Below are 18,746 nucleotides of genomic sequence, written 5' to 3' on the forward strand. Positions count from 1 at the left end.
CTCTGCCGTGGATTCTTATCTCAATGTTCCCTACATATGGAGATGTTGTCGGACCAATTTCCTACAGAACGGTCTAAGGTGGCGTTCGTAGTGAACCTTCTTTCTGGAAAGGCCTTGTCTTGGGCCACACCGCTCTGGGACCGCAATGATCCTGCCACAGTCTAGTCCTTCTTCGCTGAAGTCCGTAGTGTCTTCGAGGAACCAGCCCGAGCTTCTTCTGCTGAGACTGCCCTGCTGAACCTGGTCCAGGGTAATTCTTCAGTAGGCGAGTACGCCATCCGATTTCGTACTCTCGCTTCCGAATTATCTTGGAATAACGAGGCTCTCTGCGCGACCTTTAAAAAAGGCCTATCCAGTAACATCAAGGATATGCTGGCCGCACGAGAGATTCCTGCCAACCTGCAAGAACTTATCCATTTGGCCACCCGCATTGACATGCGTTTTTCTGAGAGACACCAGGAGCTCCGCCAGGAAAAAGACCTTGATCTCTGGGCACCTCTCTCACAGTATCCTCTGCAATCTACCCCTGTGCCTCCCGCCGAGGAGGCTATGCAAGTGGATCGGTCTCGCCTGACCCACGAAGAGAGGACTCGCCGTAGGGATAACAATTTATGTCTGTATTGCGCCAGTACCGAAAACTTCTTGGTGGATTGCCCTATTCGCCCTCCACGTCTGGGAAACGCACGCACCCAGCTCACGTGGGTGTGGCGTCTCTTGGTACGAAATCTGCTTCTCCACGTCTCACTGTGCCCGTGCAGATTTCTCCTTCTGCCAACTCCTCCCTCTCAGCCGTAGCCTGCTTGGACTCTGGTGCTTCTGGAAATTTTATTCTGGACTCTTTGGTGAATAAGTTCTGCATCCCGGTGACCCGTCTCGTCAAGCCGCTCTACATTTCTTCCGTCAACGGAGTGAAGTTGTACTGTACTGTGCGTAACCGCACAGAACCTCTCTTAATGTGCATTGGACCCCATCATGAAAAGATTGAATTGTTTGTCCTTCCCAACTGTACCTCTGAAGTCCTCCTCGGTCTGCCATGGCTCCAGCATCATTCTCCTACCCTCGACTGGACCACCGGGGAGATCAAGAATTGGGGTCCTGCTTGCCACAAGAGATGCCTCACGTCTCCTCCCAGTCCCGTCAGGCAAGCCTCAGTGCCTCCTCCTACACCTGGTCTCCCCAAGGCCTATCAGGACTATGCTTTGCCTCCTCATAGCCCCCATCCTGGTAACACTCTGCCCCGTACCAAGCTTCACCCTCTGCCCTCCCTCCCCATTTCCACTCCTCCTGAACTGCCTGCCTTTGATGAGGAAACCCTACAATCGCTCCCAGTGTCCTCGTCCCACGTGAAGCAGTTACCGGACAAAAAAAGGGGGAGACCTAAGGGGGGGGGTACTATTACGCTGAGTGCTCCGGGTCCCTGCTCCTCCTCGGAGCGCTCGCGGCATCTCTCTCTCTGCAGCGCCCCGGTCAGACCCGCTGACCGGGAACGCTGCACTGACATTGCCGGCGGGGATGCGATTTGCATAGCGGGACGCGCCCGCTCGTGAATCGCATCCCAAGTCACTTACCCGTCCCGGTCCCCGGCTGTCACGTCCTGGCGCGCGTGGCTCCGCTCCTTAGGGCGCGCGCGCCAGCTCTCTAAGATTTAAAGGGCCAGCGCACCAGTGATTGGTGCCTGGCCCAATCAGCCTAATTAGCTTCCACCTGCTCCCTGGCTATATTACCTCACTTCCCCTGAACTCCCTTGCCGGATCTTGTTGCCTTGTGCCAGTGTAAGCGTTTAGTGTTGTCCAAAGCCTGTGTTCCAGATCTTCTGCTATCCACATTGACTACGAACCTTGCCGCCTGCCCCAACCTTCTGCTACGTCTGACCTTGCCTCTGCCTAGTTCTTCTGTCCCACGCCTTCTCAGCAGTCAGCGAGGTTGAGCCGTTGCCGGTGGATACGACCTGGTTGCTACCGGCGCAGCAAGACCATCCCGCTTTGCGGCGGGCTCTGGTGAATACCAGTAGCATCTTAGAACCGGTCCACCGAAACGGTCCACGCTAATCCCTCGCTGACACAGAGGATCCACATCCAGCCAGCCGAATCGTGACAATCCTTACCTGGGCTCTACAACCCCTCGGCCACTCCCCCGACCTGATCTCTCGTATGACCCACCAGAGTGCTCCTTGATGATTCTCTAGGCCAAGACCTCCACAAAATCTCACTGCAGGTCTCACTATCACTCATGTTTTGCACACTGATTTGAGTTGACAAACTACATGGTTATATGGCTCCACCTTAACCCTTCCTAGAACCATTGTAGTGCAACACTTCTAGGTCTACAATATCCACCATCTAATAGGTAACAAGAATTCATCTGATGGAAGTACAGGGTATAGGACCTCAAAATATCATACATTGGTTATTTATTCTAACTTATTCTCCTCATGACAACATTTAGCACCATAATATAGTATTATATATGTTGGAATGTTAGTGCAACAGGTGAGTCTGCCTGACAATGCCCAGCCCAATTAGTGGGACTGGATAAAGAACCAATGGCATTCAACCTCAGCATTCATATGTTCCTAAGGTGGCCTATTTAAACCTCAATCTGTCCTCTACCCATTGCCTGTGATAGTTCTTTCTTGCACTAGTTCAGTTTCAATTGTGTTACTGTTCGCCCTTCATTTACTACTTTACTACCCTTCTATCAATAATGTAAGAATAAGTATAGGTGGTCTTACGTAAGCCACCAAATTAGATGCCAAAATCATCCAGCAATATTAATGAAAAAGATAGGAGAAGAATTCTCGGGATGTGCATATAAAACGTAACTTTTACTATTATATATATCTTAAAAGGTATATTTTTTAGTGTAGGTAAATGATTGCACGGTGGCAAGACAAAAATAATAGAGTATAAGCTGACTCGGTGTGGCTGGGCCCAGCCACACACGGTACCGCAATTGCCACACGCTCGCTGGAACCCGCGAACTGAGCCGGCAATCCCCGGCTCCCTGCTGGATGCAGATGTTTCATGTCGCTCTGCTGTATAACTACAGTAACCGTGACCTATACCAGTGGCATCTGAATAAATCAGCCCAGGAAGAAAAATGCCCATGTGCTTCTTTTTATTTTCTCTCTACAGGACCGCTACAGTGCAGACTTAGCCCTATCATTGGCATGATATATGTTTCTGCTTTTTTAGGTCTTTGGGCAACAAGTTATAGAACAACCAATGGAAGTAATAGTAACCAGGCTTCCCTACATTGTTAAATAATATGTTGGTAGTTGCTTATTTCCATATCTTGTGGTTCCATTGTATGACATTCTGGGCTACTTGATGAGTTACGACTGTTTATATTATATATGCCTCCCTGATGACACTACCGAGACTGGTGGTAGAAACGCGTTGGTGGTATAACTCTATTAGCCTTGATACTGTTTTCTTTTAACAGTCAATTGCGGTACCGTGTGTGGCTGGGCCCAGCCACACCGAGTCAGCGTATACTCTATTATTTTTGTCTTGCCACCATGCAATCATTTACCTACACTAAAAATATACCTTTTAAGATATATATAATAGTAAAAGTTACGTTTTATGTGCACATCCCGAGAATTCTTCTCCTATCTTTTTCATTAACTACCCTTCTGCCTTCTGATGTCGTACTGCTCTGCTTTCTTAGTTTTGACTTGGCTTCCCTCACTTTTCGGTGTGTTTATTCATTCCCTGTGTTTTGTTATTGTTCACTGGTCCTTGCCTGTTTAACTCATTGTGTCTTGACTTTCTCTCGGACTTCTGTATTGTGTTTGTTTTATTGTCTTTGATTTGGTTACGCCCCTGCATTTTTCTCAGAATAGGGACCATCGCACCGTGAAGTAGGGGGGTTTGTCATTTAGGGGTAATCGTCAAGTAGACAGCTTGGTTAAGCCTAGGACTTCACTTATCCCTGTCTGATGTAACAGATGTAGAATGTTTATATACAGTGGTTGCAATTCAGGTTACAAACTGTGATATTAAAATTCAACTTCTGAAAATAAATTCAAGCACACGCAGAATTACCTGACAAATAGATTGCTGAACTAATATCGTCAGACAAAGTATTAAGAATGTCACCAAATTCATCTCTTAAGCTGAAATAGAAAAAGAGAAAATAATTGCCTTAAAAATGTATTAGTACTTCTTTCAATTTGAATATGTACGGTATATATAAAATTTTCCGAATATTAAAAGTCATTCCTAAATGACAAGATAGGGCATAACTAGCTAAATGGTGGGCGTTGACTGCTGGATCCCCACCAATCACAAAAATGAAGGCTATTTCCCACCCAAATGAATAGAACAGTATCGCACATGCTCCACTGCCACAACAATGATTTTCAATAGGAGCACTGTGGCCACACAAAAAATAGACAGCAGCTGATAAGTACTGGAAGAATCAAGATTTTTATATGTATATTTTTTATACACAAAATACCATTTACTATATGGTAGTCCTATGTGCATTTTATTATACATTTCTGTAGAAGCAAAGTTTAAGATAAATATATTATTGTTTTTTTTTTTTTTTTTTTGTCAAAGTTAAAGTTAGGAGGTGATCCAAAATGATGAAAAATTATTAAAAGTGAACTTTTATTTGTCCAATTTTTGCATTCATTCTTGAATTAAAAAATAATAAAATGCATTACAAAATAAAATAAACAGAATCAAGCCTTAAAGGGGTACTCCGGTAGAAAACATTATTATTATTATTATTTTTTATCAACTGGTTCCAGAAAGTTAAACAGATTTGTAAATTACTTCTATTAAAAAAATCTGGAAGTCCCTTCCAGTACTTTTTAGCAGCGTTATGCTACAGAGGAAATTCATTTCTTTTTGAATTTCTTTTTTGTCTTGTCCACAGTGCTCTCTGCTGACACCTGATGCCTGTATCAGGAGCTGTCCAGAGAAGGAGAAAATCCCCTATGCTGCTCTGGACAGTTCCTGACATGGACAGAGGTGTCAGCAGAGAGCACTGTGGACAAGACAAAAAAAGAAATTCAAAAAGAAAATAATTTCTTCTGTAGCATGCAGCTGCTAAAAAGTACTGGAAGGGTAAATAGGTAATTTACAAATCTGTTTAACTTTCTGGCATCAATTGATTTGAAAAAAAATATGTTTTCCACCGGAGTACCCCTTGTAAGGTCTGACTAAGGTCTGACTAAGGTCTGACTAAGGTCTGACTAAGGTCTGACTAGGCAATTCGTCAATAGCAAAAAATGGGGGGGGGGGGGGGGTAAAAAATTTAACAAAAATGCCAACAACAAACACACAGCCAAATTCATCTATATGTAAATGTTGTAGAACATAATTTTCTTAAGCTCTATAGACTTAAAGCGCTAGAAAATGCAAATTCATTTTTAAAAATTAAATAATTTTTAGACGGCCCCTGCTTTTGCCTTACAATGCCTTATAATAATCAATTCTATAAATTATATATGAAAATAAGTATTAAAAAATGAATTGTACCTGTGGTCACACCACCTTCTCTTGTTGAAGGTCAAACAAGAAAATCCTGCAAAGAAATGGATTATATACCATGGAGAGGTACCGCGACCTTAAACTCGATGAACCCGTCGACACCATTGAGTGATTTACTATAATAGAAGAAAAAAGCTTCCCAGGTGTTAGCACATGAGATTAAATGTAAATCATTCATGAAACACAAATAAAATTGTATAATCTCATTGTGGACAAAAACTTTGTGTCTCTGTAGGCTTCTTGGCTTATAGAAAGCTAAATGGATTATAGTTTTGGCAAAGACGAGTTTGTATGTTTTATTATAATTCCTTATATTGCTATTATAGGTCACCAAATTATCTAAATTCTGATTCCCTTTTAATCTATTTTTATCATTTTAATTATAATCCATTGGAGTTCCAAGAGTCATGCACTACTTGAGCCTTTCTGGCTAGTACAGTGTCTCCTGTTGCAATACTACAACTTTCAATATGTCCCAACAGCTTGTGGTCCAATGAGACCATATAAATGTATTTGGTTGAGATGGTGTCAAGCATGTGTGGTGGCAACCAGGTGAGAAGTCAAGCATGTTGGTCGGAGTATCATGGTCTGGGGCTGCATTAATACTGCTGGGGAGCTGCAGGTCATTGAAGGAACCACAAATGTCAACATGTACTGGGACCTACTGAAGTAGAGCATGATCCCCTCCCTTCGGAGACTGGACTGCAGGGGAGTATTCACACATGATACCAAACAAAAAGCCTCCAAGACCACCACTGACTTGCTAGAGGAGCGAAGAGTAAAAGCGATAGACTGGACCAGCATATCCCCAGCCCTAAACCCTATTGGGCATCTTTGGGGCACCCTCAAATGGAAGATTGAGGAGTGCAAGGTCTATAACATCCTCCAGCTCTGTGATGTCATCACCTAAAGACTCCAGTGACAACATGGGAAGATCTGGTGAACTCCATGTCCGAGAGGCTTAAAGCAGTGCTGTAATATAATGGTGGCCGCACAGAATATTGACACATTTGGGGAGATTTAACAAACTGTGTGAGAGAAAAAGTGGAGTGATTTTCCCACAGCAACCAATCACACCTCAGCTAAGGAGCTCTGGTAAAGTGAAAACTAAATTGTGATTGGTTGCTGTAGGAAAATCAATCCCCTTTTTCTCTCACACAGTTTGATCAATCTGGGCCTTTGTGTCCAATTTGGACATTTCCATTTAGGGCTGTACTCACTTTTGTTGCCAAGGTTTAGACATTAATGTCTGTGTGTTGAGTTATTTTGAGGGGACACAACATTAAACACTGTTATACAGGCTGTGCACTCACTACTTTACATTTAGTGTAATTTCTTCAGCGTTGTCACATAAGTGAATAAAATATTTACAAAAATGTGAAAATGTTAGGGGTGGACTCACTTATGGGATATACTGTATATATAATGTGAGGGGTGGACTCACTTATGGGATATACTGTATATATAATGTGAGGAGTGGACTCTCTTATGGGAGATACTGTATATATAATGTGAGGGGTGGACTCACTTATGGGATATACTGTATATATAATGTGAGGGGTGGAGTCACTTATGGGAGATACTGTATATAATGTGAGGGGTGGACTCTCTTATGGGATATACTGTATATATAATGTGAGTGGTGGACTCACTTATGGGAGATACTGTAAATATAATGTGAGGGGTGGACTCACTTATGGGATATACTGTATATATAATGTGAGGGGTGGACTCACTTATGGGAGATACTGTAAATATAATGTGAGGGGTGGACTCACTTATGGGAGATACTGTATATATAATGTGAGTGGTGGACTCACTTATGGGATATACTGTATATATAATGTGAGGGGTGGAGTCACTTATGGGAGATACTGTATATATAATGTGAGGGGTGGACTCACTTATGGGAGATACTGTATATAATGTGAGGGGTGGACTCACTTATGGGAGATACTGTATATATAATGTGAGGGGTGGACTCATTTATGGGAGATACTGTATATAATGTGAGGGGTGGACTCACTTATGTGAGATACTGTATATATAATGTGAGGGGTGGACTCACTTATGGGAGATACTGTATATATAATGTGAGGGGTGGACTCACTTATGGGAGATACTGTATATAATGTGAGTGGTGGACTCACTTATGGGAGATACTGTAAATATAATGTGAGGGGTGGACTCACTTATGGGAGATACTGTATATGATATGTGAGGGGATGAATTAACTTATGGGAGATACTGTATATATAATGTGAGGGGTGGACTCATTTATGGGAGATAATGTATATATAATGTGAGGGGTGGACTCACTTATGGGAGATACTGTATATATAATGTGAGGGGTGGACTCTCTTATGGGAGATACTGTATATAATGTGAGGGGTGGACTCTCTTATGGGAGATACTGTATATAATGTGAGGGGTGGACTCACTTATGGGAGATACTGTATATAATGTTAGGGGTTGACTCACTTATGGGAGATACTGTATATAATGTACAGATATACAGAAAAAGCGATCGGCACTCCCGATATATTGACCGGTGGACACTACGTGCACTGTGCTAAGGAGAGTCCCCCAATGCGTGCGGAACACAAATTGCCCATCCTCGGTGCCTCTAACCCCCTATGGACAGCAGTCAAATGCAAATACAAGTTCATTTAGAAATAGAAGGAGAGGGGGGAGCACTCAAGATACCGGACTTCAATTACGGTGCAAACACTTCTTTATTTCAGGTGCAAACCAACATGCAGGAGCTGGACGCCAGGAGTTCCTGCAGTACAGGTAAGTGGCTTTCACGCCACACACAAGAGCGCTCTTGTGTGTGGCGTGAAAGCCGCTTACCTGTACTGCAGGAACTCCTGGCGTCCAGCTCCTGCATGTTGGTTCGCACCTGAAATAAAGAAGTGTTTGCACCGTAATTGAAGTCCGGTATCTTGAGTGCTCCCCCCTCTCCTTCTATTTCTAAATGAACTTGTATTTGCACTGTATATAATGTGAGGGGTGGACTCACTTATGGGAGATATTGTATATATAATGTGAGGGGTGGACTCATTTATGGGAGATATTGTATATAATGTGAGGGGTGGACTCACTTATGGGAGATACTGTATATATAATGTGAGGGGTGGACTCACTTATGGGATATACTGTATAATGTGAGGGGTGGACTCACTTATGGGATATACTGTATATATAATGTGAGGGGTGGACTCACTTTTGGGAGATACTGTATATATAATGTGAGGGGTGGACTCTCTTATGGGAGATACTGTATATATAATGTGAGGGTGGACTCACTTATGTGAGATACTGTATATAATGTGTGTGTGGGGGGGGGAGGGTGTACTCACATATGTATGTATATTTATATATATATATACATATATATATATATATATATATATATATATGTTGGTAGATCCATCTACGTACCTCTAATGGAAGCCTGTGATCCTACTATAAAGGCTACAATATGATTTGCTGCCCAATATACTGGGTCCTTTCTCCAGAATGCAATGCCTGCTATTATCAATGGAGGCTACTATGATGGGCACCTCCAGAACTAGACCACGGATTGTGGTAAGTGATACCTCATTGCCACACTATAACCAGGGTATTGGATTTAGTGCTGGTGAACCGGCTGCCAGTTTCCCTTTTTTGAAGGGGGCAAAATTCAGTGGAACCTGAAGCTCACGGACATATTATCCCTTCTGAAAGAAAAGCTTAGGTATTGAAGTTACAGATCAGTGCACACTGGAAATATTTTAAGTAAAACAAATAATCTTGTATTGAAACATTTCTTTGGGATCCCCAGTCAAATCTCTTTGGCAGAGGAAAATATATTGACATAGGCATCGGACTGTAGTCGCCAAATGTTTGTCTCCCATTTGCAATGGTAATTTTAGGAACTTGGAGAAAATCAAACTAATAACAAATTCAATCAGATTCGTAATTAGGCAAATTTTTGGTTACCGTTTTAATTACCTGTATTATTTAACACCTTATTCATTACACATTTTCCTTGGTAATTTTTTATACTAAGTTATTGCAAATAACAATTAAGTAAATTGTTTTGATACAGTTACAAATACCCTGCGTAGACTTTGAATGAAATTGTAATATTTTGGCAGCCTAATATCAAGACTAGATAAGCATTAGGAGCTTACTGCATTACTGCTTTGTTATAAATAATAAATTCAAGATAAAAGCAGTCTATAGTGTGGGCATATGCCCCTATAGACAGAATGGCTAAGGCTAATAAAGAGTTAAAAATAACATGCAAGTTACCCCTAGACATCTTATCCCCTATCCAAAGGATAGGGGATAAGATGTCTGATCGCGGGAGTCCCGCCGCTGGGGACCCCCACAATATAGCATGCGGCACCCACCTGTTACTGCTCCGGAAGCGCTAACACGCCCCCTCCCATAGACTTGCATTGAGGGGGCGGGGCATGAGGTCACACGGGGGCAGAGTCGTGATGTCACGATCTTCCGTTCCCGTGGTCGGGAGCCAGACCCTCCAGCGCTTCCGGAGCAGTAACAGGTGGGTGCCTCATGCTATATTGCGGGGGTCCCCAGCGGCGGGGCCCCCGCGATCAGACATCTTATCCCCTATCGAAGATGTCTAGAGGTGGAATATCCCTTCAAGTTATATTTCCCTGCCTGCACTCGCTTTATAGTAGATGAGTACTGTCTACAATTAGCAGCTGGGAACTCACCACTAATGGCGGACATCAGCGATCATGCTGATTTCTGCCATCAACTCTTTAGGTGTCATGATCAATGCATAATGCAAAAATGAAGTGCTGATCAGAACCCCATGTTGCAATCGCAGGGGTCCGGTGAGTGCAAGTGGTGGCTGGAGGTCTAGGCTGAACAAGAAGGTCACTGATAGTACAGATCAGTATTATCATGCTATATAGTACTGAACAGTAAATTGTAATCAGGGATCAAGTCCTAGGAAAAAAAGTGGGGGAACTTACCCAAAATTTCCACTCAAGGCTTGCTAATGGAAACAGTGTTCCTTCTGTGGAAAAAGTGCACAAACTCAGTTCCAACGCATTTATTCAGGACTTGAGCCCTGATTGTAATCTTATGATTGCTGTTATTTGTCCCCTATGGGGGACCTAAAAAATTTTAAACAAATAAACTGCGTAAAAGTAAAAAATACCCAAATTTCTAATTTTGGTTGCATTATATATCAGAAAAATGTTTTGAAAAAATTGATCAAAAAGTCCCATCAAAACCAAATCTGTACAAAAAAATAAAACCTCATTCAGCCCTGTTTACAGAAAAAATAAATAAAGGGATCAGGATAGGACATAGAAATATAGAATGTGTTGGTAGAGAAGAACCCTCTGACCCATCTAGTCTGCCCAATATCCTGAATACTATAAATAGTCCCTGGCTTTATCTTATATGAAGGATACTCTTATGCCTATCCTTTTCTTATATGAAGGATAGCCTTATGCCTATCCCTATCTTATATGAACTATAACCTTATGCCTATCCCTGTCTTATATGAAGGATAGCTTTATACCTATCCCCTATTTTATATGAAGGATAGCTTTATACCTATCCCTATCTTATCTAAAGGATAGCCTTATGCCTATCCCTATCTTATATAAAGGATAGCATTATGCCTACCCCTATCTTATATAAAGGATAGCCTTATGCTTATCCCTATCATATATGAAGAATAGCCTTATGCCTATCCCTATCTTATATTAGTGTTGCTCGTGAATATTTGCAATGCAAATTTTATTTGCGAATATCGCATATTCGCGAATTCGTGAATATTCGCGAATATAGCACTATATATTCGTAATTTTTTTTATTTTTTTTTTTAACTTAATTTTTTTTTTCACAGTACACATCACAGTGATCATCCCTTTCTGCTTCCAGCTTGTGTGGTGTAAAGAAGGCTCTAATACTACTGTGTGAGACCGGTGTGCGAATTTTCGCATATGTAAATTTTTGCATGCGCGAATTTTTGCATATGCGAAAATAAATCGAGAATATTACTAATATGCGAATATTCGCGAATATATGACGAATATTCATCCATATATTCATCCGAATATGGCCTATGCCGCTCAACACTATCTTATATGAAGGATAACCTTATACCTATCCCTATCTTATATGAAGGATAGCCTTATGCCTGTCCCTATCTTATATAAAGGATAGCCTTATGCCTATCCCATGCATGCTTAATCTTCACTGTATTTGCAGCTACCACTTCTGCAGGAACGCTATTCCATGCATCCACTACTCTCTCAGTAATGTAATACTTCCTGATATTACTGCAGAAACCTTTCCCCTCTAATATAAAACTATGTCCTCTTGTGGTAGTTTTCCATCTTTTATATATACTTTTCTTCTTTACCGTGTCGATTCTCTTTATGTATATAAAAGTTTCTACCATATCCCATCTGTCTCGTTTATTTCTATACATGTTAAGGTCCTTTAACCTTTCCAGGTAAATTTTATCCTGCAATCCATGGACAAGTTTAGTATCTTCTCTGAACTCTCTCCAATGCATCTATATCCTTCTGGAGATATGGTCTCTAGTCCTGCGCATAATACTCCAAGTGAGGTCTCACTAGTTCTCTGCTCTGTATAGCGGCATGAGCACTTTCCTCTTTCTACTGCTACTACCTCTCTCTATACACCCATGATCACTTTCCTATACTGCTAATACCTCTCCCTATACACCCATGTTCACTTTCCTCTACTGCTAATACCTCTCCCTATACACCCATAAGCATTTCCCTCTCTACAGCTAATACCTCTCTCTAACCACCCATGAGCACTTCCCTCTCTACAGCTAATACATCTCCATATATACCCATGATCACTTCTCTTTCTAATGCTAATACCTCTCCCTGTAGACCCATGAACACTTCCCTCTACTGCTAATACCTCTCCATTTACACCCATGAACACTTTTCTCTCTACTGCTAATACCTCTCCCTCACTTATGACCACTTTCCTCTCTACTGCTTATACATCTCCCTATACACCCATCAGCATTTCCCTCTCTACTGCTAATACCTCTCCCTTTAAACCCATGAGCACTTCCCTCTCTACTTTTAATAACTCTCCCTTTACACCCATGAGCACTTATTTTTATACTGCTAATACACTTTCTCTATAAACCTGTGAGCACTTCCCTCTCTACTACTAATACCTCTCCTTATACACCCATGAGCACCTCCCCATTCTACTGCTAATACCTTTTCCTATACACCCAAGCATTCTGCTAGCATTTCCTTCTACTCTATGACATTGTCTACCTGCCTTTAAAGAGTACCTGTCACCAAATAAAACTTTTAATATAGCGTCTCTTGTGTAATTATCAGACACTTTGCCATTCACTTGCTTTTAAAATTATCAACATAAATATGTTTAAAATGTAATATAAAAAAACGGCCACTAGTTGGCTCTGTTCTGTTCCCTGTCACAATTAATACAGTGAGCTCGGTCTCCTCCCAGCCTGGCAGGAGTCCGAACTCAGGAAGTGTTTCTCTACATGGAGCTTGATTGACAGCTGCACAGAAAGTGAAAGCTCCACAGATTCTCACAGAAAGCTGCACAGACTGAAAGCTGAAAGAGAACCTCACTGATAGCAACACAGACTGAAACATGCACAGACCCTGAGGTCTTCTATTCATCACAATGCTGCAACAATGGGAGGGCAGAAGTTGTCCCCCAACAGGCAATACATTACTGAAGCCTGCTGGGGGGCAACTTCTGCCCTCCCATTGTTGCAGCATTGTGATGAATAAAAGACCTCAGGCTCTGTGCATGTTTCAGTCCACTTTCTCCTGCTGGGAAATTGCGAGCAAAAAGAAAGGTATGATACGGAGCTTTTTTAAATCTCTGAAATTGTTTTTAAGGGCAAGGGAGGTGTTAGAAGTAGTTAGGGAACATGGCCTGAGGTAGTGGAGAAAAGTTTATTTGGTGAAAGGTACTTTTCAAGTCCTCTGAAATAATGACCCCTGAATCTCGTTCCTCAGATACTGAGGTCAGGACTGTATCAATTATTCTATACTCTGACCTTGAGTTTTAACACCAAAGGTTCATGAAAATAGTGCACATATTTTAAGCATACTGATTTTGTCAAAAAATGTTTTTAGCACAGTAATAGAAAAACTATATAAATTGGGTATAATTTTATTTATATAAACCCACATAATAAATATACCATATCAGTTTTACATAAAGGGCACTGTGTAAAAACAAATCTCCTGCATGGCACCCCTGATCTCTCCAGGAACAGAGGGTGTTGACCCCCCACACAAAGCGGTGGCTGACATGTCCCCTCTATGCATCTTTATGGGAAAGTTGGAGATAGAGAGACACATGAAGGGGGCGTTTCTGCCACATCTTCATGCAGGGGTCAACAAGCTTGCGGGGGATCCAAGTGGTCGGATCCCCTGCTATCAGATTGGATATTGGATATGGATATGGATATCAGAATGGATAGGGGAAAAGTTGTCTTGATAAGTTGTTTTAGTAGTACCTGTACTTAAAGACAGATCGACCCAGGTGTCACCCTTCTGACACCCGTTGCGATCCTCCTATATAATGTATAGATGCGGGGGTACTCTTCTGTGCGATCCTGCACTATGTTCTGCGATGTAACGTTTTTCACATCCCAGATTCATATTTCCAGCAGAGAGCTGTGATTGGCAAAATGGTTCCAGCCAATCACAACTTTCTTCAGGAAATATGAATAATAGGCATATATAAGGCAGTGCAGGGGACCAGAGAAAAGTGGCCGTGCCCCGCATCTATACATTATACAGGACGATTGCAGCGGGTGTCAGGAGTGACACCCACTGTGATCTTTCCTTTACTGCAGGTACTACTGTTCCCAACATGGAGCACACTCTGCTCCATGCTGGGAGCTGTATTACCTGCATTAATAAACATATTGCAACAGGTGTCACTTCTTACACCTTTTCTGATCTGTCTATTAATGCATGTACGACTCATTATCAGGAGCAACATTATACAGTATATATATATTTTTCACTTTACTTTTTTACTCTTACATTTATTTTATTTTCTTTTTCAGGCATTTAAATGTGCTGGCATGAATAATTGCAGGGGTCAGAGATGAGCCGAGGACAGGGACATCAGTAATATGTATAATACAGTAGGCAAAAAAAAGGCTGACAATTTCCTTAATTTACCAAAATTCCATACATTTACAGAGGTCTTCTATCAGAAATTAAAGATACTTCAAATTGTTATTTGCGGAGGCAGATGGCCGGGACAATAATGCATGTATGTATTTAAGGTAACTGGGAAAGACAATGTCATTGTAATTATACAGTATGAGTTGGTTTTAATTGACAAATTACTGAAAAACTCTTGCAATTCTAATGTATGTATCCTATGTATCCTCTGTATGTGAAAAATCTTAAATTTTTATGTAGGGGATGATGGGAGTTGTAATTCCTGAATTCCAATACAGTGGTTGCAGCGGGAACGGCAGGGAGTCTATGGCCCTCCTTGGGCCGTATGATTAGAAGAAATAACGTTTTGAAATATACAGTAGCTGCTCTAATTAGAGCAATTAAGGTTAATTGAATAATGAGACCACATCCAATTTAGGTCAAATAGGTAATAGAACATCAAAAGAATGAAGGTCAAGTGGTTTAACCTTAATTGGCTGTGGTTTTATTATTCAATTAAGGTCTTTCCCTCCTCTTTCCTGTTCTTCATTCATCTGTCTGCTGTGTGAGCAAAAATAATAATAATATATATACATATAGCTATATGTGTATATACAAATACATATGTAACCCCTGTGAAGTTGGCTTAATTATCTGAAATGCCTAGTAGATGGCACATGGAGACCACAAATGAACTTATCATGCTGTTAATAAAGGCTGGAGCTGTGATCACATGATTAGCAGCCATTTCATGAGAGATAATGCTGATTGGTGGAGACTTCGGTCACATGTTGTGACATCACACAGGTCCTGTTCCCTGAGGATTTGCTCAGACTACCACAAGCTCAGCCAGAGAAAAGATGTGCTTCTAGCTGTGAGAGACTGCACCACAGAGACAGCACCTAGCTGAGAGAACTTGCTTCACCCAGGATAACACCAGCTGAGAGAGAGAACTGCTGGCAGAGACAAGCAATGAGTCCAGATGTTTGATGAATACAGTGAGAGGAGACTGCTGCTTTACTGACCTAGTTAATGGTGTTGTGAGGATAAGCCTAAAGCCTCGTCCCTGTTCCACTACAGGGCATCTGTCTCCTTACTTAAAGTAAAGACTCTGAGGTCCAGTGGCGGATATTACACAGCACAGCTTGCTCCAGTGACACTGCGGAGCAGGACTTATAAGAACCCCAACACTCCTATGTGCACCAACAGCCATTAGGGCGAACATAAGAGGTGGGCCACAGGTGTGTGCGTGGGTGAGGAAAATCCACATCTGCATTGTTATCTGTGTTACACTATTGTATTATCCTATATATGTTTGTTAATTTGCTACTTACTATATAAAGTTAGTTCACATTAAGCTGTGTCAGTCTCATTGCACCAAGTATGTTCCCAGTGGGACCCCACATTCCTACCCGGATGCTCCACTGGGTGGAGGCACTGCCACAGACATGTACCCCAGCTCCCAGATAGAGGAGGCTCAGGATCTGGCTGTTGGGCATAGTGAGGTAGCTAGGGTAAGGGACCCCAGAGACATTAGGGGGCACTCCCAAAAACCCGCTAGACATATATGCGGGACCCACTGACAGTTAGTTTGCAAACAGTCCGTGGGTACGCCTATCCTGCAGCATATCTGACCTGGGTTGAAGGAATGAGACCCCCATCCTGTTTGAGTACCCACGGACAGTTTGTAAACATATACTTTGCACTGTTTGTAAACTGACTGTCGGTGGGTCCCGCAGCATAGTTCAAAACTGTTGCAGGATCCAGCATATCGCGTACCATAAGGATAATATGTAATACAGTATCTGTATGTCTCAGACCACACTGCAACCTGGGAAAACCTAAGATGACATTAATTTTGTATGCAGCTAAAAATGAACATTGGGGCAGAGATCACATAAGAAGTGTGAAACCACCATCAAACACAGGTACATACACTCTATTATGAACTACACTAACTTTAAAGCCCCTGTAGGATTTTCGACTTATCTGGAGCCAGCCACCAAGATGTGGGGCTTTTTATTTCGGGGTGACAACTCCACTTAAAGGGGTACTACTGTGCTGACAACTTATCCCCTATCTAAAGGATAGGGGATAAGCTGCCTGATCGCGCGGGGTCCCGCCACTGGGGACCCCCGCGATCTCGCACGCAGCACCCCGCTCTCATCAGGCAACGGAGTGAACATCTGCTCCGGGTCTGATGACGGGGCCGGTGATCATGATGTCACAGCTCTGCCCCTGTGTGACGTCATGCTCCGCCCCTTCAATGCAAGTCTATGGCAGGGGCGAGACAGCTGTCTCGCCCGCTGCCATAGACTTACATTGAGGGGGTGGAGCGTGATGTCACGATATTCTGGCCCCGTGATCGGCAGTCATCAGACCCGGAGTGATGTTCGCTCTGGGGCCTGATGAGAGCGGGGTGCTGCGTGCGAGATCGCGGGGGTACCCAGCGGCGGGACCCCGCACGATCAGGCATCTTATCCCCTATCCTTTAGATAGGGGATAACTTGTCAGCACGATAGTACCCCTTTAAAGGCATGAATGGCATATGAGTAGATTAAGATATACAGGTTTCAGGGTTTGTTCATTTTTTACATAAATGTTGTCTTCACAGCTTCTGTCATCCCAGCTGTCGGACCCTGCAGGGGTCCGACAGCTGGGATGACTGAAGCTATGAAGATACTTATTCACTATCCCGTGGAAAAGATCATTTTCACTGGACAACCCCTTTAAGGCTATTTATCCCTTTATTCTGACGTGTTAGGTACTGGTAGGATAATTTTGTTGTATGGTATGGTGAGTATGGTGTTGGCATTCAGATGTACCTTGCAGCTCAGTACTGTTATTTAGGAAGAAATTAGCCATGTCAGGTCAGTTGTCTCCTCTGTTTTATGAGGTATCACGATTACGTGCAGATTATTCATATAATATGTATACACATATGTACCACTTTTACACATAAAGTAAATACCATTTGCATTAATTCCAAAGCAGATTCCTTAATTTTCATTAGGCGTAACTGCGAAAAAGGGAAATAATTCCGTTTTTTACTTATTTGCCCATGATATTGAGTTACATTTAGCAATACCTTTTAAAGGGGTACTCTGGTGGAAAACTATTTTTTTTTCTCATATCAACTGGCTCCATAAAGTTAATCAGATTTGTAAATTACTTCCATAAAAAATGTTTTAATCTTTCCAGTACTTATCAGCTGTTGTATGCTCCAGAGAAAGTTGTGTAGTTCTTTCCAGTCTGACCACAGTGCTCTCTGCTGACACCTCTGTCCATGCCAGGAACTGTCCTGAGTAGGAGCAAATCCCCATAGCAAACCTCTCCTGCTCTGGACAGTCCCTGACATGGACAGAAGTGTCAGCAGAGAGCACTGTGGTCAGACTGAAATGAACTACACAACTTATTTTGTAGTATACAGCAGCTGATAATTACTGGAAGGATTAATATGTTTTAATAGAAGTAATTTAAAAATCTGTTTAACTTTCTGGCACCATTTGATTTGAAAAAAAAAAATGTTTTCCACCTGAGTACCCCTTTAACTCCTTAAGGACGCAGGGTTTTTTAGTTTTTGCACTTTCGTTTTTTCCTCCTTACCTTTTAAAAATCATAACCCTTTCAATTTTCCACCAAAAAATCCATATTATGGCTTATTTTTTACAACACCAATTCTACTTTGCAGTGACATTAGTCATTTTACCCAAAAATTCACGGCAAAACAGGAAAAAAAAATCATTGTGCGACAAAATCAAAGAAAAAACATCATTTTGTAAGTTTTGGGGGCTTCCGTTTCTACGCAGTGCATATTTCTGTAATAGTGACACCTTATCTTTATTCTGTAGGTCCAAACGGGTTAAAATGATACCCTACTTATATAGGTTGGATATTGTTGTGCGGAAAAAATCATAACTACATGCAGGAAAATTTATAAGTTTAAAAATGTCCTATTTTGACCCCTATAACTTTTTTATTTTTCCACGTACAGGGCGGAATGAGGACTCATTTTTTGTGCTGTTATTGGAAGTTTTTA

At 41.9% G+C, this 18,746-nt stretch overlaps 1 protein-coding gene across 3 annotated transcripts in view; it reads right to left on the minus strand.

The window, feature by feature from the left end:
* The window catches only part of LOC130360524 (cysteine-rich secretory protein 3-like), a 51,291-nt gene extending 45,101 nt beyond the window's left edge, over positions 1–6,190 (minus strand). The window contains exons 1-3 of one of the 3 annotated variants that reach the window (XM_056563037.1): positions 6,173–6,190; positions 5,496–5,623; positions 4,050–4,120 (exon numbers count right to left, since the gene is read on the minus strand). In XM_056563037.1, coding sequence (XP_056419012.1) covers positions 4,050–4,112 — 63 coding nt within the window. In that variant the 5' untranslated portion in view covers positions 4,113–4,120; positions 5,496–5,623; positions 6,173–6,190. Of the gene's footprint in view, positions 1–4,049; positions 4,121–5,495; positions 5,635–6,172 lie in introns of those variants that run through there. The other 2 variants (XM_056563036.1, XM_056563041.1) reach the window with 2 other exon arrangements.
* Between the last annotated feature and the right edge of the window lie 12,556 nt (positions 6,191–18,746).

This window comes from Hyla sarda, chromosome 3, assembly GCF_029499605.1.
Source record: "Hyla sarda isolate aHylSar1 chromosome 3, aHylSar1.hap1, whole genome shotgun sequence".
Lineage (NCBI taxonomy): Eukaryota > Metazoa > Chordata > Amphibia > Anura > Hylidae > Hyla > Hyla sarda.